This window comes from Xenopus laevis, chromosome 3S (genome assembly GCF_017654675.1).
Source record: "Xenopus laevis strain J_2021 chromosome 3S, Xenopus_laevis_v10.1, whole genome shotgun sequence".
Classification (NCBI taxonomy): domain Eukaryota; kingdom Metazoa; phylum Chordata; class Amphibia; order Anura; family Pipidae; genus Xenopus; species Xenopus laevis.
This window is the reverse complement of record NC_054376.1, coordinates 36,003,358-36,030,519: the sequence shown is the minus strand read 5'-3', so window position 1 is coordinate 36,030,519 and position 27,162 is coordinate 36,003,358. Positions and strand designations below refer to the sequence as shown.

General features: G+C 41.0%; 1 protein-coding gene and 1 non-coding gene across 5 annotated transcripts; both read right to left on the bottom strand.

The window, feature by feature from the left end:
* Window positions 1-549: 549 nt before the first annotated feature.
* On the bottom strand, window positions 550-23,250 carry morf4l1.S (mortality factor 4 like 1 S homeolog). 4 transcript variants are annotated; one of them, XM_018254331.2, is made up of 13 exons: window positions 23,098-23,250; window positions 15,105-15,199; window positions 10,330-10,376; window positions 7,602-7,669; window positions 7,156-7,242; window positions 6,054-6,134; window positions 5,264-5,289; window positions 5,078-5,160; window positions 4,381-4,482; window positions 3,474-3,562; window positions 3,214-3,386; window positions 2,837-2,921; window positions 550-1,954 (listed from the first exon to the last, which is right to left on the bottom strand). In XM_018254331.2, exons 6-13 carry the CDS (start codon window positions 6,110-6,112, stop codon window positions 1,870-1,872), a joined length of 702 nt encoding a protein of 233 aa, XP_018109820.1. In that variant the 5' UTR covers window positions 6,113-6,134; window positions 7,156-7,242; window positions 7,602-7,669; window positions 10,330-10,376; window positions 15,105-15,199; window positions 23,098-23,250; the 3' UTR covers window positions 550-1,869.
* A 352-nt stretch (window positions 23,251-23,602) lies between these two features.
* Window positions 23,603-23,675, bottom strand: trnak-cuu. The gene has a single exon. It is a non-coding gene; the product is annotated as a tRNA-Lys (tRNA).
* Between the last annotated feature and the right edge of the window lie 3,487 nt (window positions 23,676-27,162).

Here is a 27,162-nt window from a genome sequence, read left to right as displayed (position 1 = left end):
ACCAGGATGGTTGTCAGACCAGATAAATTGAATTTTTTACTTTTGCAACTACGAGGTGCTGCAGCGGTATTTTTTTTTCCTGGTCTGCTTTTTACCCACTTCACAAGTTCTTAAAATGTGGTTGAAGCACACACAACTTTGGATGCTCATGCTTCTCCATCAGTTCAGTTGGATTCCGTGCATTGTTAGCCCATGTCTGGCCACCTTTATGTACAATACAGTATATGGTCTCACCATTCAAAGATATCGCAAGTGAAACAGCTCTGATCTGTCAAAATCACATTTACTACATTATTGAATGATACTATAATTATTATAACTACAATACTACATTATTGAATGATACTTATGAGAGAAAACACTTGTATTTTCTTAAGACCAGAACTGTTCACATGTAGCTTTCAGGATGGTAGTAGGGCTCCAGTGACCACATATAGAATCTAAAACTGTGCTATAGTGGATAAGCAATGCATTATGTGAACGTAAAAAAAAAAAAAACAGAGCATTTAATTTAAATGGGAAATGCACAACAAATATCAAAGTCCAGAGTGAATGAAATGCATCATGGTGAAACACAGCACCTTTATTTTATAGAACCACTTTCGTACACATGGAATTAATAAACGCCATGCATAAAAAAAATGCCTTCTGCTTACAGATATACACGACACTGCTATAAAAAGTGCTCTGACCATATGTGAAAATCACAGGAGATCCAATCTTTTAGATTCAAATGAAACGTGTAAATATTGTTACCCAAACACTGACATTCAAGAAATTTGCCATCATGTCAAACTCGCCTATATTACAATTAAACAGATAGGGAAGAAATGCCTGTCTCAAGATTGCAAAACTACATTTGCAAATTATCTTTTATGACATAACATAACCGTGCAACCTCCCTCTTTTCAACATGAGGGCTCAATATACAGCACATCAAATAAAATGGCAGTGGAACTATTACGAGCAAAGATATTACCTCCAGAGTGAGTTAAAGAAATGGAATGACAACACCCTATATGTAGGTGTGAAACGTTGCAGAGAAAGCAAGATATGACTCAAGCAATACACATCTTGAACAATGATCCTACAAGTTGAGAACAAGCTGGGACACGGTTGCATTGTACAGAAACTCCACCCGGGAATCATTACAGCAACTCAAACAGTTCCATGCTATTTACTCTGTCCATTAGTTTGTTTGAAATGTGCTGCTTAGCAGGGATGAAACTGAAGCGGACATTTCTGGTCTCTTGTTGGTTCACAGAATGCCCAAAATGGTCCCTTTCTGAAGAATATCAAAGGTCAGTGCACAGGGACAACACTGTTTTTGCACCAGGCCAGTCATATAGGAGATGCAGTGTCGAACTTTATGTTCAGAAATCCATAAAAAAAAAAAATCAGCTGCTTCCATATCCCAGTAAGAAGAGTAGAGATCCAGCTTTCATTTATGAAATCAACCGTGATAACTAGAAAACAGGAGGTCAGAGAGGTCCAGGATTTGAGTATGTGACCAACAGACCAAACATATTTTAGATGCTCAGGAGGTCCACAGGTTGAGGCTTCCAAGTGAAATATCTTTGGTCATGAACAGTTGATATATTAGATGCCATAGCGGTGTTCTGATACTTTTTAAAGTTACCCCCAATGAGGTTGCGAATCAGTGACTGAAGGCAGTGGTCAGTCTCTTTATGTTTACAAGAGTCTTCTCTCTCAGCCTTTTCCCCATAACCAGCATGGCGGAGGAAAGCTGCAATGTGTACAATGAAACCTGTCCCAAGTTTTCTTTTTTAATTGGGGAGGTTTAAAAGTCATAAGAGCAGCCAGTACAATGCTCAAAAGCCCAGCGCTCTGTGGTGTTCTGTAATCAAACTATACTGCTTTCCTGTGGTATTCTGGGGGGGCCACTTCATAGTCACTGGCACTAAAGAGCGTGGAAGAATTTTTCACTAAATACCTGAAGAGGAAATAAAAACATCCAACAACAAAGTGAGCACATACACAGACTACTTAAAACACAACAGATTTTCAATATCATTCTTTAAAGGGGTTTATAGTTAATTAGTAAATATTTTATTGAGGCTGCTCATGCATCACCCCAATTGCATAGAGTTTCTGAATAAAGTTAAGCAAATGACAGGCTTGATGCTTGTCATTTTTAAAGGGATTCGGTCATGATTTTTAAGATGTAGTTTTTATTTCTAAATTACACTGTTTACTCTGCAAATAATCTACTCTACTATGTAAAATTTCATTCCTGAATCAGCAAGTGTAATTTTTTTAGTTGTAATATTGGTGTGTGTAGGCAGCCATCTCAGGTCATTTGCTTTCAGAAAGAGCCAGCACTTTAGGATGGAACTGCTTTTTGGCAGGCTGTTTCTCCTATGCAACTGAATGTGTCACAGTGGGACCTGGATTTTACTATTGAGTGCTGTTATATCTACCAGGGAACTGTTATCTTGTTTCAGGGAGCTGCTATCTGGTTACCTTCCCACTGTTAGGCTGATGGGCTTGCGATACAGCAGTAAAGAGTGACTAATGTTTATAAGAGCACAGGTCACATGAATGGGGGCAGCTGGGAAACTGACAATATGTCTTGCCCTATGTCTGATTTTCATTTTTTTGAGAAACAGATTCAGTGCAGAATTGTGCTGAAGCATTTTGGAAAAAAAAAATTCCCATGACAGTATACCTTTAAGTCAACTATTATGTTGCCATGTCACATGAGAGGAAGCTGATAAAAGTCAGGATATCTAGCGTGCCAAATCAAACTTCTTTAGGCTATAAATGAAATGAATACAAATATTTCATGGCATAACTTGTCAGAAGGGCTACTCACTTTAAGAAATCATGTAGATAGTTCAGCAGCAGTGCCAGACTCTTTTCATCAAGGGGAGTGTAAGACAACATGGATCCAATTCGGACTTAAAAAGAAAAATGTTTAAAATCAGAACACTTACAAATGTTTTCTTTTGATTTGTTTTACACAGGCTGCACATAAAATGTACCAGGCACCATGTATTCTTGTCAATTTATAATTAATTGAAAATAAAGCACACACCGAATCATAGACTTATCCAGTAAGACAATGGAGCTGGCAGAGCAAACACAAGGCAAGGACAAATTACTAGCGTTTCAGACAAATCTGAATTATACACTGGACCTGTTGAAAGTACAGGAGTTTCAATTTCTAAGATCCACAATAAAGCACCTTACCAAAGAGCCGCAGAAGGTGTGGCGCTCCATACACTTGAGACATGGGGGAATCTGGGTGGTCTGCTAGAATGTCTGCATATTGGGGACGTTCAAATTTGTACAGAAGTTGTGTACCAAGCATTACATTAAAGTATTCCTTGATCCCTGCCACAACTTCATTGACAGCATATTCCCTAATGGGGCAAACACAAGATGTTAAATCAAAAACTCCTTTATACTGATCCTGTAAAAAATGTAAACTACGTAAATACAGGGCTTACTTGTTGTCCGTATTTCCCCTAGATTTTTTATATGTTGCATACTCCTCCAAAACAGTTTCCACACTCTTCTTTGCCGGAAGATTAAACAGCTGTGTAGAGAGATTACACGGGAGTCTCATAGGAAGCTTTACATTGACATATAACAGTGGTAACCAAAATGATTTCATGTATTTCTCCTTAAAAATGGCCCAACTCCACCCCTGAATTGTTTTAAGTAACACTCTCTGCCCCCACCTCATCTAATAATGTCAGGACTCGGCAACTATATGGGTGCAAACTGCTTTTGCAGGAATCAGAGCCAGGCCAAACAGGATTTTCATCCAAGGCAATACACTACTTGGCCCTGAGCCCCAGCCCACTATCATCTGCCACTATGTTCTCTCGCTTCTGTTGCACAAAGCCCTTGCCAGATGCTCCTTTGCCAACACCCTCATTCTCCCCATGAGAATTGCACCCCAGGCAGCTCTCACTTCAGCCTTTCCCTAAGCAGAATAAGCGTAACTTACAAATTCCAGAGAGTTACTGACATTTACATTAGTGAGGTATTTGCAATTGCCCTGTTTCACACACTATACTATGCTGTATTACCCTGTCTTGCTCTTATTTCTCTATTCTCTTGAAAAATCAATAGGTTTGCTATAAATCTACTGGACGATGAAATGAACAAATAAAGCACGTGATTTTTTTTAACTATAAAATATCATTATAAAGCAGGAAAACAAGGACAGTATACCTGTTTTAAGTATACATTTTTTGAAGGTATACTTAAAAAAATCTCCCAGAAATGAGATATTTCACAGGCCCTTTCTAATACATATACAAACTGTACATCAAGTTAGTGATACCACACTTTGTTCTGCATGTGTATGCTGCTCAAGTTGTGCAAATTAAATTCCAGACGTCATACCTGTTTTTGTCGTGTGATTAAATCCCAGTCATCCACAAGCCAAGGTTTTAGTTCTTCTGGAATCTTTACCTTCACTTCAACTCTGTTCATAAAAGTCTCCTCCTGGGGGGGGGGGTATAAAATATCTTCAGAAATAGTTACCTCGTTTTTTTATGCCCATACTTATACTGGTCTCAGAATACCCAATTTAACGAAGCAAAATTACAGAAGTCTATTTTCTTTAGCCCACAGAAGTAGTGCTATAAAATCACTGAGCCAGTGACATCAGTAAACCCCCCCTGATAAGGACCCACATCCACCCCACACCTTCCATTCTGCCTGAACCTGCACCTTCAGAACATGCTGTCAAGGGGATAGTTATTGAAAATAATCAATATAGAACATGCAGAGTAAATCACTTTTATATTGTGATTCACAATATAAAAACAATGCGTCATAATATACCACAAGGCAGTATTCTGCCTCTGCATACCTCACATCAGTCGCTCCATGCTGACATGGAGAGGAGGCCTCATCAGAAGAGAGAGGCTGATGTGAGGTTGCATGTAGGTTCTATATTATTTGCTATATTCTGGTGGACCTATTGTGCAGTACTCACTTGCAGAAGGCATATACTCCACATTTAGAGTGTATGTATTGAAAGTATAGTTGTTGAAATGTATGGTTGGCACATGGCATTAGTGAACTATATACTTACACTTTCCACAGTAGGGTCAGTCCTTGCCCGTTTTTTCCGTGGTGGCTGAGGAATCTCGCTGGTACTACTGCCCTCCCCAGGGCCTGCAGAAAAATAACCGAAAACGTGTGCTCAGAACACATACAGATTAACTCATGCAAATAACATTCTTTTGGGAAGAGTAGGTTGATTGGAGGAGTCACTCACCTTTCTGCTTATTCTTCTTTGTTTTACTGAAGGATAAAAAAAAAAAAACATAAGGAGAATTGAAACCTGTCTGCCTAATGCTTTGTATCTACAAGAACAGAATATTTACAAAATAAAAAAAAGTCATACAGAACAACTTCACTTCTCGCCTTAACCAGAAAACAAGTGCCAATTTATAGACGTTGCATTTAGATGAAATTTTAATGTTACTAAACTTCAACTTAATTCAGCTCTTCACAATGATAAAGTTCAATAAATCGTGTCAAGGACAGACAAAAAAAAAAAAAAGACTAACAGGATTCACTACTAAAGAGCTTACATCTACTACACAAAAGCAAACTCCACTGATTTACTGCATTTTCACCTTACTTATACTCAACAAAATATCAATGTTAATATCCAAAACATTAATTTCATAGTTCATGCAACGTTGTCCTTTTCCTGCCAATTCAAAGTGAAAAAATACAATGCAGGTAGCCAATCACACCCATTATGCACTTGAATGCAATTTTATTAATGTAACAATTCCCATAATGTAAAATGTATAGCCTTGTCTTGACTTTTAAAACAGTATGACGTACTGTACAGTTAAGTGTCAACATAAAATGATTTAAAGAAAATTATCAGAAAGCAATGCAGCTTAAACAAGTATCTTGATACTTCAAAAAACTGTAGCAATTCTATTAAAGCAAATGTATGGGTTACAAAATGAGTAAGTCCATACAGGTGATAAGTACCAATAAAGGTAGACACTTCATAAAGATTACATCAAGAAAACAGCACTGCTTACACTTCTACATTCTTCTGTTGAAGGGCAGCAGTCTTCTTTCCTGGCGGTGCTGCTCTCATCTTTCCCTCTACATAATGATCCCTGGGTGGGTGGGGAAGAAAAAGTACAATTCAAAATCTTAATTTCTTTCATTAGCACCAAAAAATAACTACAAATAATTTAATATACAGGTCAAGCTATATCAGACCAATATATTGGGCATAGATTGTGTATGGTCACATTGATAAGTGAAGACTCGCAAAACAAATTTAAAAAGTCATTATGTTTTTTATATTCTACCATGTCCGTAAAAATATACAAGAAATAATGTATCCCCAGTTGTGATCTTGTGCCTTTATAACATCTTTTTATCTTACTGTAATGGCAAAGCAGGGGAAATAATCACCTAAAGGAACAGTTCAGTAAAAAATTAAAAACTGGGTAAATAGATAGGCTGTGCAAAATAAAATATGTTTCGACTTTAGTTACTAAGCCAAAAATCTAATCTATAAAGGCTGGATGTCTAACATAACAGAACACTACTTCCTGCCTTTGCAGTTCTCTTGGTTTCCACTGATTGGTTACCAGGCAGTAAACAATCAGTGACTTGAGGGGGGCCACATGGGTCACAACAGTTAGCTGAATGCGGAGGATCTGAGTTAGCGATCTGAAAAGCAGGAAGTACCGTTCTGCTCTACATCCAGACCACTCCAGCCTTTATACATTACATTTTTGGCTAACTGTTAGAAACAATTTTTTTATTATTTTTCACAGCCTATTTACCCAGTTTACACTGAACTGTTCCTTTAAACACATATTCTAATGCTATGTATATATCAAAACTAATATACTAGACAGGTAGTATAGTATCATAACATTATGTTTGTGTGGCTATACAAATCCGGTATCCAGAAATCTCAGGAAGACAATCTCGCATTAAACAAACAATTAATGTTTTAAACTATGTTCTTGCACTTCATTCTAACTAAGCTGCATTAATCCATATTGGTGGCAAAACAATCCATGATTAAATGACTTTTAGCAAACTTAAGGTATATTTATTCAAATTATGGAATGATCCCTTATCAGGAAAAATCCAGTTCCGAATGTTGTCCCCACTTACTGATTGGCCTTCTGAAGTTCTTTCTGCTTCTGTAGGTTGGTGTCCACGTATTTGAGTACTCTGCTTTCTGGTACCCACTCATCCCAGCTACAACAAAATTAACAAAAATTACTGATCATTTATTGACATTAAAACACAAATACACCACTCTCTACTCCTTGAGAAAAGAAACATCTGCAAACCATATACTGCTTTGGATGGAAGCAAGGGTTGCTGAGACCAGAATAAGACAAGAAGGCTAATTATACCAGTTTATTGACTTTTCATCTGCAAACCATATCCACTTTCATGCAAAGCTTAAAATGTCCATTTCCATCAACCAAATCTAAAAATTATATTAGTTTTATAACAGAGAGACTTATACATATCCATCAGGGATTATTCTAGCTATATAAAAGCCATAATTATACAAGAATTGTTTTGATTTGTATTTCTATACAACTTACTTCTTATTCCATCCACTGTAATGAATGAAGTACTTCACTTGCTTGTCCTTAATAGAAACTTTCACACACTAATACAGAAGAAAAAAAAGAGACCAGTTTAATCTAGTACCCAAAAATTCAACATTTGAGTAAAACAGAAAATCTCTTTGGAAAAAAAAAAAAAAAAAAAAGGAGTATAGTATGTGCACTCTAGTTTATACCATACCCCTAACTTAAGGTGGCCATACATGGGCCGATAAAAGCTGCCGACAGACCGAGTCAGCAGCTTATTGGCCCGTGTATGGGGCCCCCCGACGGGCTTCCCCGATCGAGATATCTCAATCAGATGGGACAAAAAATCCCGTCGGATCGCGGCCGCATCTGTTCGTTGATGCGGTACTACAATCCGACCGCCCGTTAGGCATCGTTAGGATACGATCGGATCAGCCCGATATTGCCTCAAGGTGGGCATATCGGGGGGAGATCCACTCGTTTGCCGACATTGCCAAACGAGCGGATCTCTCCGTGTATGGCTACGTTTAGTGGTTGGATAAAGCCCCATGTGGTGGTCCAACATTTGGTCAGTTCTTTCAAATGTATCTAGAAGAGCAAATGGGCATGCCTTCAGGATAAACCACGGCTTCAAATCCTCCCGGGGGGGGGATGCCCCAACCTTTGGGAACCTCTGCCCTAACTCTTAATTTTACAAATGGGGTGAGGAAATGCAAACACACTGTACAAACTTTGCCTGTGAATAACATATAATGGGCTCCTCAGGACAGTAATTTGTTATTTAAACAAATAATCCTTATCAAATGTTTTGCTTTGTTAATATTCGCTAATAAACTGTTGCATAGTATTATCTAGTATATCGATATTAATTTAAATTAGATTACATAAGTATTCTGCTCTGTTATTTTTGGGTGGTCTGATGGGTATTTTGCTTTGTTTATGTGCCTTTAGGCTGAAAACCTCATCCAATCATAGTAAATCAACAGATACAGTCTTCCCATTTAAGTATCTAGACATTTCTATAACCTGCTTTCCATGTTTTAAAATAGGAACCCCAGTACATACTTCTTAAAGGAGAACTAAAGCTTAGCTAAAGAAGTAGCTAGAAATGTTGTACATTATGTTTTGAGCTTCTGTACCAGCCCTAGACAACCACAGCCCTTTAGCAGGGAAGATCTGTGTCTCCAAAGTTGCCCCAGTAGCTCACCATCTTATTTTATGCTGAATCACTTCCCATGGTCTGTGCTGCTGTCACTTACTGAGCTTAGGGACCCACTCACAATATACAGTACATATAGAATAGAAATGTCACAATATAAGGCTGATAAGTAATTAATACAGATAATTACTAAATGGCAGCACAGAAACCAGTACAACTAGCACCAGACTTTAATAATCAGCCCTGTAACATCATCTTATATTACAGGCCAACCTCATTTTCTGCTTGATAATTTGTGACGACCCCTAAGCTTAGCTTCCCAACAGCTGCTCAGAGCCCACTGAGCATGTGAGTGTCACAGACACTTTCCAAGATGGTGACCCCTTGTGACAAGTTTGAAGTCCTGGATCATTGCTGCTATTGACAAGCTGAAACTTTAGGCTGGTGCAATGAGTTCAGCATATAAAATATGGCATTTCTAACCATATTATTTTTTAGGGTTTAGTTCTCCTTTAAACCCTGTGGATGGATATTCGTGCACAGGCTCCAGAATCCAGCCAATGCAATGTAGATGCCAAGCCTTTGAACTCAGCAGCAAACTTGAGCAGCCATTCCTGAACCTGCTGTGACTTCTCTACTGAGCCCACTTGCCTCAGACCACCCACTTCTTGTCAAAGGGATTGAGTATAGCAGAATTATAGTCCTAATAATTGGTGTATGTTAGACTAATTGATCAAGTACAGGCTTTAAATATTTCATCAAGAAGGCTGGTGAAAATGGTAACAATGTACAGTTTTTGTGTCAGAACACTGCAGTACAAGATCACAACCCTTATATTGAAATGAACTTACCCCGCTCTTAAGCAGTAACATAAAAAATTAAAGTGTATCAAAGTAATGTGTACTGTTTCCTTTTTATCTGTAAAAGTTGTGGTTTTGCTTCAAAAACGTTAAAATTACTAAAATGCATAGAAAAATAAAGCTGCTGTGTAGCTATGGGGGTAACGATTCAAATTGAAATAAGGCTAATTGGCAGAGGTCAAATAATGAATAAGCTCTTTAGGGTAAGGTCACACTGGGAGATTCAGGAGACTAATCGCATCTTCTTTGGGGCGACTAATCACCCCGAACTGCTTCCGCCTGCTAGAATGAGAAATCACCTACGGCATGGCACTCACAGCACTTCGTTTTCCGAAGTCGCCCGAAGATTCTTTGTGCGGCTACTTCGGAAAACGAACAGCCGTGAGTGCCATGCCGTAGGTGATTTCTCATTCTAGCAGGCGGAAGCAGTTTGGGGAGATTAGTCGCCCCAAAGAAGAGTTGATTAGTCGCCGGGCGACTAAATCTCCCAGTGTGACCTTACCCTTAGAATTCAATAGTATTTTACGGAGCCTGTTATCAGCGATGTAACCTCTGCCTTTTATTCAGCTGGAATGACAAATTGGCACAGTGTGTTCAGGCATTAAGTGCTCAAAATAGCCCCCATGTATCATTAATTTTCTATTTACCTCCCTAAACATTCATAAAAGTTAAACATAAAAAAAAAAATTCAGTCAGTTAAAACACAGCACACACATACCTTAGCTTCATAAAGCAGAGGACCATGAAAACACAAGACACGCTCACCTATGAGAAAAGACAAATAAATGTGAATGCCAAGAAAAGTACATGTGCTATTTTGCAAGACACGAGGGGAAAGCCACACTCAAACTGCACTCTAAAGATTTTAAAGGCCAACTAATGTAATTGTATCTACCTCATAACAAAGCCATGCATCAAGCGCTTGCCTCCCACGATTTAGACAACAGCACCATGTGTGATATTGCTTAATCAGCAGCATTTTTTGTTTGTTGTGTATGCTTATAGCTATAATGCTCAGAAGAAACAAAAACATATCCAAACACATTTTCTTGTCATTTGTAGTTGATCAGGTGGATACCATGCAGGGCCTACAAGAACACAGATAAGCTGTTCAGAACTTCATGGTTTTAGTACATATCTTACTTGTATTTACCTAGTGCCCACCTCAACTTAGTATTAGTTTAGTACTATACTGCATACTAGGTGCAAGGGATCCCTGGTGAGTACAGGTGTGATTGCAGCTCTTAGTTATCACTCCAACTTGCAGTTCAGCAGTAAAGAGTGACTGAAGTTTATCAGAGCACAAGTCACATGACTGGGGGCAGCCGGGAAGCGGACAATATGTCTGGCCCCGTGTCAGATTTTTTGAGAAATGTATTTCAGTGCAGAATTCTGCTGGAGCAGCACTATTAAAGAATGTGTTTTGGAAAATAAATTTCTCCCGTGACAGTATCTCTTTAATTGTCCTTTAAAACAAATTAATTTAAAAATACACTTTGTTTATAGTGTAGAGAACAATTAACCTAATTTTCCTAAAACATCAACACCTGCACTTCCTCGAGGCTGCTGCGAGGCTGCTAGGAACATCAGAATGATGTAGACAGGACCTTAGTCAGCCCGGGTGTTGCCTATCCCACTGGCTTGGGTAGAGGGGAAAGACCTAATGATCTCTGCAGCACTACCTTTGCAGGTAAATATTTTGAAATCAATTTTTTTACTAATTATAACTGCAAAGATCTTGTCAATGAGTAGATTTTTTTTTTTTTTGAAACTGTAATAAAGGTGAACGAGATCCCTTTAAGACTACGGTCATACAAGGCTGTTTGTTGGTCTACATTTTTACACAGGCCAAAAAAGAGCTGATCTTCTCTGCAGAGTCTGCCAATGTATTAGCCTGTGTTTAGACATTGAGAAACAGCCCAGCATGACCATATCCTTAAAGGAATAGTAACACCAAAAATAATTTGTCTTTTAAAGGACATGTAAACCCTCTCCACAAAAACTTAATCATTGAAAAGCCTCTTTGAAATCTTTACATACCTGCCACTCTTGTTGTTAAAGGTTAACAGTAAGGCTGCTGCATCCCCCTTAATCACTTAGAAATCCTTCTCCTCATCTAATACACTCAGCCCCCTCCCTCAGGAGTTTACTTTGGCTGTTGACTTATGAGCATGCTCAGTTCTTCTCAACTCAGATTACTAAACACACCCTCCATTCTAACAGCCAATGAAAAGATAGCATTGCTGGTTCCCATAGAAACTAGCTGTCTGATCCTATTTTTTTCTCCGAACCTTCTCTCCTGAGCTCAGCTTAACCATCACAGTGCTCAACCCCAGGAGAATTGTTTATCAAAGTATGCTGTGCCTGCGTAAACCTGCATTATGCATTGCATGAACTTTACAGCAGACACGTCTCAATGTTACAGAGGATAGCGGCCGGGTGAAAGCTGTTATTTGTTTTAGGAAAAGGTGTTGGTGCTGGAAAATGGAGGGGCATATGCAGTACAAATTATGTGGCTTGGGTGGGAAGATATGCCCAACCAATATACATGGTAGGAAAATGTAGGCTTTACATGTCCTTTAAAGGAAAGACAATATAAAGTAGTGTTGCCCTGCACTGGCAAAATTGGGCTTGAGATGTGAGCTTCAGAAATCAACTATAATTTATATAAGCAAGCTGCCATGTAGCCATTCAAGCATAGGACACATAGTAGATAACCAATAATTTCTGAAGAATCCAATGTATGGTAAAGAGCTTATCTGTTATCTGCCGAGTATCCTGAGCCTTTTGTTTTTCAGCTTTGAATGGCTGCATAGAAGCTTGTTTATATAAACTATAGATGTTTTTCTGAAGCAAACACACCACTTTTACCAGTGAAGCACAACACTACATTATATTTTCATTACTTACTTTTATTTTTTGTTACGGTTCCTTTAAACTTAGCAATGGCATGTATTATACTTTTCATAGACTTATTTATCGGATAATGGGTGTTCCTATATAAGAGCAGAAGCAGGCATTGTTTCTCTAACAAGGTAGCCTCTCCACACCCACTGATGATGCAGTGACCTCTACTGGCAAACTGCCTACTTTCTTTCTACAGCTAAAAGCTAAATAAAGGGGCTCCCAAGCAAGGTATACGTTTGTATTGCTCTTATGTGGGGGGGGGGAAAAAGTATTTAAAATGTATATTGCCTTCTAAATACATGAATGGTTAGCACAGAATGATTAATAAAAAAAAATAACTTAAATAGGTTAGATATGCAATCCTGATTCTACTTTAACTGGTAACAGTACCACAAACAGAACCTGTGCTCAAGAGACACAATTTGATTGGAAAATGTACTCTACTGTAAAAAATGTATTCAAATTAATTGAGGCCATATAAAGGCATGAGGCCAAAGTCAAAGTGGGTTTATACAGGTCATGGAGCTCTGACTTAAAGGAGACATAGGATAAATGAAAAAAAACAATTTTATAGGCAATTACAAGTAATGTAGTGGTGTTGCTTTTACATGGTGCTAAAAATGTATATCTTTAAAAATAGCCCCTTTATTGGAGCTTCCTATAGATGTTCACTGGTCCCCATTTCAAATGAGGGGTGGGCGTGTCCTAATGGTCCCTACCAGAAGCACAGTAGGAGGGGAACAGCCAATGACAGCCCTGCAGTCACACAAGCAAAGACTGGTTTCAGTTCCCTATCAGGTCCTGCTAGCTGGTGATTGGCTCCTCTCCTACAATGCAGTAAGCTGACTGCCGCTGGCTCCCTTGCACAGCCTGCAATTTACAATGAGTCATTGACAAATTACATCTGTACATACACTGTACATATACAGTAGATTTCAGGTCCAGGGGAGCATTGTTCCCTCTAAATCTTTCTTGTGCTATGTGCACAAAAAAAAGTTCTTTTGAACTCATATTTTAAATTTGTGTGCTCAGGTCAGAATTCATACAAAATTGTGTTTTCACACAAATATCTGTACACACTAAATTGTTGTGTGCACTGACCTCAAAATTTGCTTGCGCACGAGTGGCCACCTTAGAGGGCACATTGCAGGGGAGTCGGAATTTGAAGCCAAATGTGATAAGTCCTTACAGTAAAGGTCAACTGGAATGCTTAGATTCACATTACTTTCCCCTTTGAACAGAGCATTTAAAGCAGCTGTGTATCAAGTGGTGTTGAGAAAGTGCAAACCACAGAAAAGTGCCGCGCACGGATCTCCGCTTTTTCTAAGTGCCATGTGCAAGAAAACTATGGAATCTAATACAGAGTGCAAAGTATCCCAGTACAGGTATGGGATCGGTTATCCAGAATGCTCGGGGGGCCTGGGGCTTTCCGTAACTTGGATCTTCAGGTCTTAAATCTACTAAAAAGTAATGGGAACATTAAATAAGCCCAATAGGCTGGTTTTGCTTCTAATAAGGATTAATTATATCTTAGTTTGGATTAAGTACAAGGTAATGTTTTATTATTACACGGAAAAAGGAAACCATTTCAAAAAAATTTGTATTGTTTGATTATAATGGAGTCTATGGGAGAAAGCCATTCCGTAATTAGAGCATTCTGGATAATGGGTTTCCAGATAACCGATCCCATACCTGTATAAATCTCTACTGACTGCTTATTGGCAGAGCTTTCCTCCAGCCATAACGAGGGATAGAACACAAATGGGAGAATTACATCATAGGAAAAAACTATTTTAGAAAAGAAAAATAAACACAGAAGGGGAAAGAGACAATAATTGTATCAAGTATATGAAAAAAAAAACTAAATTGTACTTATAAGTAGTGATGAGCAAATCAGTCGTTTTCCTTTGTCAAAAATTCACCAAAATGCATTGAAATCTAAGGATGTAATAAAAAATTTTTTGCGGATTCGACCCATTGGAGTCTATGGCTCTCATTTTTGCGGCGAAAAAATTCGCTCATCACTACTTATAAGGCAAAAGGGGTACATAAAAATAAAACTTAAGGGAAGCAGACTAAACTCAGCTGAGAAGCCAAGATGCTGGGATATCAGAAAAGGGTAATATGTTTATAATACACAAATGCCATGAATATCCTGTAAATTATATCCTTATAAACGGTGAGTTCTGATGTCATCAGTTATAAACGAGTTCTGATGTCATATGTCACATGACTCACCGTAACTTGTGTATTATAATAAATAAAGTACCCCCAGTTGTAAAATATGAGGATATTAGAAGTTACCTCGGAGTTCCATGACCTGTATAAAAACACTCGGCCTTCGGCCTCGTGTTTTTATATGGTCATGAAACTCCTCGGTAACTTATAATATCCTTATATTTTACAAGAGGGGGTACTTTATTCACTATATAATAATGGTCGCATATGTACAATTACAGGCAGTTTGTTAGTCTATATAGTTTAAAATATATAACTGTAGCTGACTGGCATTCTAAACCCCAACCCCTCCCATATTGCCCCATCTTACATCAACTAAAAACGAGCTTAATAAATAAATCCACATACTTCTCAACCCAAGCAGTGCAAACTCTGGAGTCTCCTTACTAAAAAAACCTTGCAATGACGTAAATGTCCATCAAAAGCAGGGGGAAGAGCCTAACCTGCGAGGAAACAAAAGAAATCAGCAATATTGAGTCTCACAGAGAAACTGCAGGAGTTGAGAAGTAGGAAATAAGTCATACAGTTTAATTCATAGCGCTACCTGCTTGTCTCTTCTGATGAAGCCTCTAGGAATACAATCATCCCTGAACAGAAAGAAGCAAATAAATGCTTTGCTTCACTCAGAGGCAGACCAAGCAATTTGCCCTGGGGCCCCAAAACAACTGCATGTAGGGTAACAGGTTGGCTCCTGCTAATGTACTTTGGCAACGTTTCTATGTAGAGACCTTCCTCAGAACAGGGCCATGATACCCTTTCATGAAGTGCAGCCCTGGCCTCATGCAAAATGCTTGATCTGCTTTTAGTTCTGGCAAGTCAGAATATTCGTTAGGGAGTGACCGTTTACCTTAAAATGTGTCAGTAACTACTACCAGTGTTTTCAAGCTTAAACCCATTTTACGTGATCAAAATGGTTGTTTATTCTATAACCACTCACAGGAAAAATAAACAGGAGTATACACCAATTATACAAATATTCCAGTTTCTCCACATATGAAAGATTATTGTAAAACCTGCCAAATGTTAAACCTATACCACTGGAATACAGTCCAATTCATTACATAATAGACAATACAATTTCTATAACTGTTCAAAACAAAGGTAGGAAGAGAAAATATTCCACCCCAACTCCCTGCTCCTTTTGCATTTCTGCCTGTTACACTTATGTTGGGTCATTGGGTACTGCTCTGTGACCGTTTGATATTGATCCGGAATGCAACAAACCAGAAGTGTTTTTCCTCTGAGTATATATCACACCGAAGAACCACCATGTTTGCAGCTCAATGTAATCAACGTAAACAGAGCAGAAGTTTTCACAATCTTTCAGTTCGGACCCCTTTAAAGGAGAACTAACCCCCCAATAATAAAAACCCCTACCTACTACCCTACATAGCCCCCCTACCCTAATTCATTACTCAAGAATGGTTGCAAGTGCAGCGGAGCTCATGGGCGCCCTTTTCTGGCTCTTCTGTATTCTTTGGAAAGTGAACGCCATATTGGCGCATGTGCAGGTGGTTCAGTCTCCCAATCCCTAGCAACTGCATGTTCACCATAAGTGCCGGATATTGCCACATGGAAGGAAGAAGATCCGAAAAAGACTTAAGAGTCGGAGGATGGCACCCATGAGCTCCACTGTGCTTACTCTGCATCTATACGCGAGTAATGAATTTAGGGATGCACTGAATCCAGGATTCGGTTCGGGATTCAGCCTTTTTCAGCAGGATTCGGCGGAATCCTTCTTCCTGCCCGAACCGAATCCTAATTTGCATATGCAAATTAGGGGTGGGGAGGAAAATCGTGTGACTGTGTCACAAAACAAGGAAGTGAAAATTTTTTCCCCTTCCCACCCCTAATTTGCATATGCAAATTAGGATTTGGTTCGGTATTCTGCCAAATCTTTTGTGAAGGATTCGGGGGTTCAGCCGAATCCAAAATAGTGGATTCGGTGCATCCCTAAATTAATTAGAGACACGTTAAGGGATACCCACCTATGTGGGGGGGGGACTATGTAGGGTAGTGGGTAGGGGTTTTTATTATTGAGGGGGGTTTAATTCTCCTTTAATGTTCAAAATGTGAACCAGACAACCACTGTCTTGTACCAAGGTTAACTAAATATTATATTATAATATGATAATAATATTATATAATATTAACTAAATACTCCAAGAATGGCCAGGAAAGGAAACAAGTATTTGCATAAAATACCAGTAAAATTTAACTGCAGCCTGTGATCACAGGATTATGCAAATGCACATTCACTAGAAATCTCTTTCTAAAAGCGGTCATATACTGTCCAATGCTTGTAGACATGCAAAAGATGGGCCCCATGGGTTGAACAGATGGATTAGGGGCCATACACAGCCCAGCAGCCTATTTTTCTTATTGTTCAGAGCATCAGTCAAGGAAAGACAGACTGGGTACATTAAAGGGGAGCTATCGTAAAAATAAAAATTTTATATGAGCTTCCTCATACTGAAATTATAAATGTAATTCTAAATACAATCAATTAAAAATTCTGCATTGTTTCTGAAATAATCTAGTTTATATTCACTATTCCTCTCTCAGCATCTGTTTCTCTTCATTCTGTCTTCATGCAGCAGTTGGGTGTCAGATATTCATTGACATTTAGATCCAATGTGTCTTAAAGGGGGGGGGCTCCTTTCCTAGCAGATGTTTTAGAGCTTGTATATTTTGCACAAATCCTGCATGTAGAGAGACAGGGTAGAGAGACAGGATTTATGGTGATTTTAATAGAGTGAGCACGAATACATCTTCTAGGCAAAAGGAGCCCCCCTATAAGATCATTCATCGGACACCCAACTCCTGAATGAAGAGAAACAGATGCTGTAATAGTGAATATAAACTTGATTATTTCAGAAACTGTATAGAATTTTAAATTGATTGTATTTAGAAAGATTATGATGTCAGTATGCAGAAGCTAATATTACATTTTAATTTTTTCTATAGTTCCCCTTTAAATACACCAGTCAAGCTTAAGACTGAATCATAAAAGGTGAAGACATTCTGTTAGATACGACTTTACAGAAGCAAGGGACAGCCCTGCAACAGGTATAACACAACGAAGATTGTGATTTTTCTTAAAGGACGGCGAAACTCAATGAATGCAGTTTAAAATACTGGCCAGTTAGCATAGAAGTACTTCCATCACACTGCTTGTTAACCTCCTCCTTGTATGCTATACACACGACTATCCATATTATTGGCAACATTATTAAAAATTGTGCACTTTACTTCTCGTGAATGACGATCCAGATCTCCGTGATGACGCACGCACATATTTGAATCCCCAAGCCCTTATTACTTGTGACAAATAAAAAAAAGATGGCGGTTGCATGCTCAGGGTCAGTGTATATGGTGAAGAAATCTGCGCTGGTTAAGTACTGTAATAAATGATTTCTGGATTCAGTGTTTCAGGGGTGTTGATAACCATTATGGGACAATCCTGTATCTTTTTTTGCTTAGGTCTTCAGTTTCATCAAGTATCTGGTTACTAGGGTGCAAATTGCTTCCAATGCACCAGGCAATGCTTTTAATGTATCCTGAAGACTAATTGAAAGCCTGAATAGAAAAATTCCAAGCACTATTTTCAGGACTTGGCACCTTAGTGGTCCCTAATGAATTCCCACCTTTAAGGGTTCAATAATCCCTACAACAACACTGGAAAAATTAATTTTGCTGCCACACTCATTCCCCAGCGGTCTATTTTAATAACAAGTTCAACTGGAAAAGAAATCAAACGTTACATTAGAAATGAAAGGAATTAAAGTTGGTAGAATAAGATACATAAACTGGTCATATAGGTCACAAAAAAAACATCCAACCAAATCATGTAAACATGTCCAAGTAAGAGGGGCTGTCAAATAACACCATGGCCTTTATTAAAAAAAAAACAAAAAAAAACAATGCCAAAAAACAAACTCAGCTCGGGCACATACGCCCACTGACTTCACAAACCACTGCCTTAAATGCCTAGATAACAGATATTTGCTAAATTTCCCAAAACCTGAAACTCACCCACACACAAACCATTTATGGTAGTACGGTGAATACAGCTGACAAACTTTCTACATAGTTACACACATTGATGCTAGTAAGTCCAAGCACATGACCTTTTGGTCAAATAGCCAACCACAACCGTTATTTGGTATCCCCAGGGACTTTTATTCATGCTTGTGTTGCTCCCCGACTTTTTACATTTGAATGCGGCTCACGGGTAAAAAGGTTGGGGACCCTTGCTCTAGATCAGGGGTCCCCAACCAGTGGCTCGTTTGCAACAGGTTGGTCTCAGACAACTTGGATGTTGCTCCCAGTGGCCTCAAAGCAGGTGCTTATTTTTGAATTCCTGGCTTTAAGGCAAGCTGTAGTTGCATAAAAGCCAGGTGTACTGCCAATCAGAGCCTCCTGTAGGCTGCAAGTAAACATAGGGTCTACCAATAGCAGCTCATATTTGGCACCCCAAGAACTTCTGGTATGCTTATGTTGCCCTCCAAATTTTTTACATTTGAATGTGGGTAAAAAAAAAGGTTGGGGGCCCCTGTTCTAGATTACAGTAAAGCTGGCCATAGACGAAAAGATCAGATCTTACGAATAATCGATTCATACGATTTTCAGACCGTGTGTGGAGAGTCACAACATTTTTCGTCCCATGGAGATCGGTCGTTTGGTCGATCGGACAGGTTAAAAGATTTCTGTCGGCTGCCGATATCTCTGCGTGTATTGCCGATCGGATGATTTTCAGTGGGAGACGGTCACTAGCTTTTGTCAGACATAACTTTTGAACGATTGCTGTCAGGGGCAGAACATCAGTTGATCTGTTCTTTTACTACTTTATTTGATCTGAAAGGTTAGTGGCAGGTCGGGAGATGGGGGAAGTCCTATCGTTAGAGGATTTGAACAATCAGATCTTTGCGTCTATGGCCAGCTAAGCAGCGGCTCGCGAGCAACATGTTGCTTATCAACCCCTTGGATGTTGCTCCCAATGGCCTCAAAGCAGGTGCTTATTTTTGAATTCCAGGCTGGTAAGCAAGTTTTAATTGCATAAAAACTATGTATACTGCCAAGTAGAGCCTTCTGTAGGCTGCCAGTACACAAAGGGGTTACCAAATAGCAATCCAAAGCCCTTACTTTGCACCCCCAGGGACTTTTCATACTTGTGTTGCTCAACAACTCTTTTTACATTTGAATGTGGCTCATGATTAAAAAAGGTTGGGGACTACTGGTCTAGAAGTGGCCATAGATGTAACAATTACAATCTTTCCTGGAAAAGATCTTTCCAAGAAAGATTGTGTGTTTCAACACACGTGTAGAGCTGAATTGTCAGATATACAGGTAGAAACAATATTATTAATTCTACCTGTATCTGATGATTGCAGCACTAAAACAGTGGCCGATGTTCAGGTGCCTTCAAAGGCGCCAATCAAAATTTTCCAGCCAGCCTGATCAACAAGCCAACCGACATCCAAGTCTTCTGCCGATAAAGAGTGGCTCATCTCCTGCTATATACTCACAGAAGACAGTTATCGTTGAGTCTACGGCCACCTTTAGCCAAATCAAGCAAACGGTTCAAGACTCCATCCCCTCTATGGCCATCCAACCAATCTTCATAACATTACAGATACATTTAAAAAAAATAATGTTCCAAGAATATCTAGGTCAGCAACCCCCCCCCCCCAAGCTGCCTGCTTGGCCCTATTTCTCAGCCTAAATGGCCTTGAAGGAGAAGGAAAGTGTTCTTGCACTAGGGGGGTCCCCCAAGTGAATGTATTTACTTACCAGAAACCCCTGCCGGTGTTCCTATTAGCAGAAAACTGCACCTGCCCGGGGGTTATTCCAGTGGGAACCACGGATCGATCCTCTTCCACCTTCCTCTTTCTGCATGTGAAAGCCGAACTTTAACTTAAAAAGTCACCTACTTTGTTCTACTGCGCTTGTATCTGCCCCGGGAAATTTGAAGAAATTAGAAGCAGGAAGAGGATCGCTCTGTGGTGCTCACTGGTATAACCCTGGGCCGGTGCAGTTTTCTGCTGATAGGAGCACCGGCCCGGGGTTTCAGGTAAGTCAATACAATCACTTCGGAGCGCCTAACATTTGGTAGCCCCAAGTGCAAAAAGATTTTCTCTCTCCTTTCAGATACTCTTTAAAATGTAACTAGGAGAGCAAATTGACATTATTGCTACTGTTAAAAGGATACAATTTCCTGACACTCCTAAATCCTACATTCCTGAATGACAGCCTTTAGCTTAAATTCAAAGATGAGGAGAGATCCATAAAGGAGAAAATGAAGAGAACAAAGATGCTGTATGGCAGATTCATGGCAAAGGGACAATTAGAAAGGGAAGGTTACCTCATAGTATGGGATTTCCCCGGGGGGTAGTTAACCTGGAGGGAGGGGGTCTACCTGGGGTGGGGGGGGGGTACGGGTTTTTTCTCCACAGGTTGAATTCTCCTTTAAGCTGACCATGCACTATGAGATCTGCTCATTTGGCGACATCGCCAAACTAGCGGATCTTTCCCCGGTATGCCCACCAAAGGCAGGGCTATATTGGATCCAAACTAGCGGATTACAGCGAGGAGCAATGTGCTCCATGGGTCGATTGCCTATAAAAAATTAAACCTTCCCAATCGATATGGCCAGATATCGATCAAGAAGACCTGTCAGAAGCCCCCATACATGGGCTGCCGAATTGGTCTAAAGGACCAATATCGGCAGCTTTAATCTGACCGTGTATGGCCATCTTTAAGATGGCCCTAGATGTAAAGATCTTTAAAAGATCTTTTCATTATCGTGAGACCAGGATTATCACAAAACGATCGCTTAAATGTACGATGTGTCCATCAACTTAAGAGACCATTTCAGGCAATATTGCCAGGAAAACTGAAGGGTAGCTGCCTGCTTGGCCCTGCAAACATAGATAGATTGCACTGAGACCGATACAAATTTTTTAACCTGGCCGATCAATTTTCTGACCGATGTCGGACGAAAAATCGTAAGACGTACGATCGATCGAATCCCACTAACTTCACGACAATTTGACGGATTGGTCGGACTTCACTAAAATCGGTCGTTAGGCAAAGAAAAACCTTTGCGTCTATGGGGACCTTTACCCTCGCCGCAGATTCTTCCAGCTGGGGTTGCAAGCATCCATCTTCCGCGTCCTCTGTAAACTGACCGAGAGATTGGCAATTTCCGTGTAACTCGTCGCATGCGCAGTTGTCGCATGCCGGCAAACCGCTCCAACTGTGCATGCGCAGAAATACTGATGTCAGCTTACAGAGGACGCGGAAGATGGATGCGTGGAACTCCGCTGGATGAATCTGTGGCGAGGGATAAGTATGGAGTATTTCTGGGGGGGGTCTACCTGGGGTGGGTTTGCAGGTTTTTCCCCCACGGGTTGAATTCTGCATTAAGAGGACTATCCTAATGACAAATCAAGAAATCAGATTCCTGAAATGTTGTTCTGTGGAGCATTTAAGGGGAAGTCTGTGTGAAGCTCAGTGACAGAGATACAGAAGTAGAGACCACAGCCCTGTAACTCCATGGCCCTTGCTGGTTGGGGGTAATGGAAGTGTCAGAGGCAGCAAACATCACACTTTAGTTCGGGTCCTGGTCTTGGAGAGAGAGAGAGAGAGGATCTGGAAGGCCACATTTTGCAATTGAACAGAGTCCTAGTTAAGGTCAATATAAAGTATTTCCATCCCCAGGTGAAAGAGGTCAAGTTAAACACCGAATATGTGTGAATGTCACAGGACTGTTGCCAAGTATCATCCTCCCAGCACAGCTACTTCCTACAGCGACACATTCTCAAGGAGACTCTCCCAACAGCACCTGGGCTACGGTGGCTCAATACAAAACAAAGGAGGGGTAACCAACCTGATTGCCCATCTGAGCTACTGCCGCAACGAGCCGGAGAGCGCAACAAAGATTTCCCGCTTGCTGCGCCTGCAGACAAAGCCACGCCCCCTCCCCCCACATGGAAAAGGCGAGAATCTACACGGAACAGCGACGCTACACTTCCACTTCCCCCCCATAGAACTACATTTCCCAGCTTCCCCCATACAGCTAATCACACCGGCGCCGAGGCCGGGCCACTATCATACACAACACCCCTTTAGTTCAATTAAAAGCGTTCTTCGGGCGAGTCTGCATTGCCAGCTGCAGCTGAACAAATCCGCAGCCGAGATATCATTCCGCCTGTCAATAAGTACGTGCATTATGTGTGCGCAGCGCCATGCCGCCTTCACTGCGTTCACTTATGTCAAAAGGGGCTAAATAAAGACTATTATCTAATGCCGCAGGCCACGTACAATGGCTAATGCTTACCGTCTTGGAACTTAGGCCTTGGGTCTTGCTTCGGCGCCATTTATAAACTCCGCGGCTCCCGGGAACGGATCCGCCGCATCTACTCACCGCGCGGACCCGCACGTCACCGCGCGCCCTCACACATGCGCGGAAGGATATCGCAAATGAATGCGCCAACGACGCACGCGCAGTAGCTACTAACCACCCTGTGGCAGAACGGGAAATGTAGTTCGGTGGTAATGGTGCCGCCTCGTCGTCCACCCCCACCACTGACCAACAAAACGGGCGACTGTGTCTACTTAGCTCAGTGAAAATAAACAGAAATGCGATCTATATTAGTATCAAAGAATATATTTTAGCAGATAGACGAAGCGTACGTCAGGGCATATCTGTATATTAATGTATTATGTCTTCCTAACAGCAGAATGAGTGCTGCGTTTACACATTTTAATAATTTTCTCTTCCACGTACGAACATTTAAAATTTTTAAAATTTATATGGTTTTATTTTCAATAGGAAAACATTGCGCCCAACGTGGGGCTCGAACCCACGACCCTGAGATTAAGAGTCTCATGCTCTACCGACTGAGCTAGCCGGGCGCTGTTGTGTAATACTGTTTTTGATTGCAGAGTCAGACTTTGCATTGAAGTGCAGTCCTTCTTTTAAAATTCCCTTTGTTAGTAGCATGAGCTCATGCTATGGTTGCCACCTTTTCGGAAAAAAAATACCAGACTTCCTTTGTTCAGATTTTATTGCGTATTAATAACATTGAGGAATAGTACAAAGTTACCACGCTTGCACACCCTGGCTCTCCAGGAAAAGACAACCCGGTGCATGGTGAAGGAGGCCTCTGCAACCTCAATATTCGTAACGTAGAAGAATTTCACTGGCACCCAAAGGTTCATTCAAGCAGGTACAAGCCCGTGCTGAGTTTATTTTGCGAAGGTGCAACGTTTCAGGGTAAACCCCTTTGTCAATCATCACAAAGGGGTGTCACTAGGGTTGCCATCTTTTCTAATGTTTTTTACCGGCTGGTGGGGGGGCTGGACAAAAGGGGTGTCACATGTCACATGCTTGACAAAGGGGTTTACCCCTAAACGTTGCACCTTTGCATATATACACTAACAAGCAGAGTGTAGTAGACATTAGAAGCTCTAGCCATTTCTCTGAGCAGGCTGAGCCTGAGGTTGATATGTGATTATATGCTTTCTAAGAGCAAGGAGGCGCAACACACTAGGGAGCGACAGATCATCATCCAACCCACACAAATAAACCGCAGCTGCATCATTCTCAGCGAACTCTAGGAAGGTTGACCCAGTTATCCAGCAGGCCCGCCACCCTGCCTGCCCTCCCACACGAGACACGACACCAGGCTCAGCTGTTTGGCTGAGGATTTAGCGTCCCCAACTCGGCCCCATAGCCAGGCCCTCTCTAGGCAGGTTTGCGCAACGCGTCTTTGGCCCTTTCCTCCTGTGCACCCTGCGAGGCTGTGAGACGAGTGCTGCGGCTGAGCCCTCTTTCTCACTCGGTGACAGTGACGAACTGATGGGGTTACAGGCTGCAGCTAAAACTGGCAAATTTTGGCAACTGATTTTACAAATATTATTTTGCAAAACGAAATCCAGGGGGGGCAACTGCCCCCTTCTGCGGACGCCCATGCCTGTAGCACCAGATCTTACAGCACCCTCCCAACATACAGAATGACTTCACGCATGCAGTGTGTGTGACATCACTTCCACAAAGCCGTCACTTCCAAATGTCACTCTAGGGGCCCTGTACCCCTCACCCCCAGCTCCATCAATGGATTTATGATGTGGCTGGGGGGTTATTTCATTTTGAAAATTGTTTTCTATTATATAGTCACACAAGGGTCACCCCCAAAAGCTGCCACCCTAGACGAGGGCCCTCAGGTACCCGTAGATGTAAATACGACCCTGCCAATAGCTATTTATCATCATTATCATTATCTATGCACCAGCAAACAGTGGAATAACTAGAAGCCCATGGGCCTCACAATAACATTATTTTAGGACCTCCTTATAATTTACAAATATGAAAATGTTCATAAACATATATTGAAATTGTTTATCAGTCAGCGACCTACACGGCCCCTTATACCGCCTGGGGCCGCCAGCAATGACAGGGTATCAGGATTATCACAGGGAGAGACTGCTTCTTCAGGGCCACCATTTTAGCAGCCTCACTTCTCCACACAGCCAAGATGGCAGCTGCAAAGAATTCTGTCAAGCTCTGCCTGGTATAACAGGGCAGTGTTATTATTTTCAAGGCAGAAACAATGCAGAACGGTATGGGGGGAACACTATAATAAGGGGTACTGGTCACTGGGTTTAGTAATATCAATTTGTCACAGTGTACCACTGCCCTAAGGTGGTTAGGCTAATCACAGTATAATTGCGTTTGTAAGTGCACAACCTCTACAAATAAAGCCAAACACTGGGGATTGTGTTAATCAGGGGTTGGGCCAAATCAGGCTGTCGAAATCCCTTGATCACTGGGCCAACAATCAGATCACATGAGGTTAGAAAACTGATCCAAAACCAGATGTGGTCTTGCCCGACAGGATTTTTCAGCCAGCCTGGCTGATATCTGCCCACAACTGTCGATTTGGTCAGGAGTGAGTCAGTAGGCATTATCAGTCTATATACAGGGTCAGACTGTCCTGCCAAAGTTCCAAATGATCTCTTGGGCCCCGCCCAGTCTAATATAACATTCTTTTTAGGCGTTTCTTATTTCTACCCTAATCTTGTATACCCTTTGCCCCCAGTTGATGTGAGAGTGGGTTTCTAAGGTGGGTCCAACACTCCACTGTAAGGCCAGCTTCTGAAAGAGCTGCTCCTGCAAACAGAAAGCTATATCTGTAACAGTCCAATGCACTGACTGTTGCATTCAAATCTTTAGTGTATCAACTCTTTTAGAGCCAAATAACACAGAATATACAGCATCTGACATACAGTAAGCAGCAGAAGACGGTTTTGTCAGGGGAGGCCAAAAATAAAGAATACAGGCGCAATACGCTGCAAACGTTTGGTCACGCCCCTTTTGGCCACTCTCTTTGGACTCCACCCACTTTCCCTTGTGGTTTCACTGAATTTTCAGGAAAATCATACATAGCATTGGGGTCAAAATATGCTTAACGTCTTGCACTGCAGGAAGGGGGTATTAGCATCATACGTGATGCTGTGAATGTTGCAATACAAGCACATTATGGGGAAAAGGGGGAAAAGGATTCTGTAACCTAAAGTAAATTGCATGCAGAGACTGTGACGTTCTCAAAAGACATACAAAAGAGCATTAGCTACTGATCTCCCAAGAACATAATATAGAGAAGGCACCAGGAGCAATATAAAGAACATTATATAGTAAGAAGCAGAGGGCACTGGTACAGCAAATACCTACATAGAGAGCAATGAACAATGGCACCACAATCAGTAAGATATACAGTAGAGAATACTGGCAGGCCAAGGACAATATACAATAAAACTAATTTATTCCATAAATAAATACCCCCCAGAACCCATAGCAGGATGGCAAAGGGGCAATATTATCCATGTATACATACCCCACAAAACCCATAGCAGGATGGCAAAGGGGCAATTATTCCATATATAAATACACCCCAGAACCCATAGCAGGATGGCAAAGGGGCAATATTATCCATGTATACATACCCCACAAAACCCATAGCAGGATGGCAAAGGGGCAATACCATGTATACATACCCCCCCTGAACCCATAACAGGATGGCAAAGGGGCAATACCATGTATACATACCCCCCAGAACCAATAGCAGCATAGGCGATGGAACCAGGGGGGCCACAGGGTCCGTAGCCCCCCCAGAATTTTTTTTACTTTTTTTTTGTGCTGGTGCCCCCACCTGAGAGAGAGAGGGAGCCCGGCAGACGAGACAGTGGTGGGTGGCAAGTGGTCTGGCGGCATTGCAACAGGGTCCACTCCCTGCCTTCCTCACGGAGATCACGTCAGCCTAAAAAAGCCAGTGCATCTAGAGGGGTGGGGTCGGTGCACATCCTGTGCCAAGGCCCAGAATTATCTGTTACGCTTTGGGGC

Coding starts and splice junctions, on each gene's coding strand:
- morf4l1.S (XM_018254331.2), bottom strand. CDS start 6,112: ATGAGAGCAGCACCGCCAGGAAAGAAGACTGCTGCCCTTCAACAGAAG. Junction 5,161..5,263: donor AAAGAAGAATAAGCAGAAAG/GTGAGTGACTCC, acceptor ATTTTTCTGCAG/GCCCTGGGGAGGGCAGTAGT. Junction 3,563..4,380: donor TAATCACACGACAAAAACAG/GTATGACGTCTG, acceptor CTCTCTACACAG/CTGTTTAATCTTCCGGCAAA.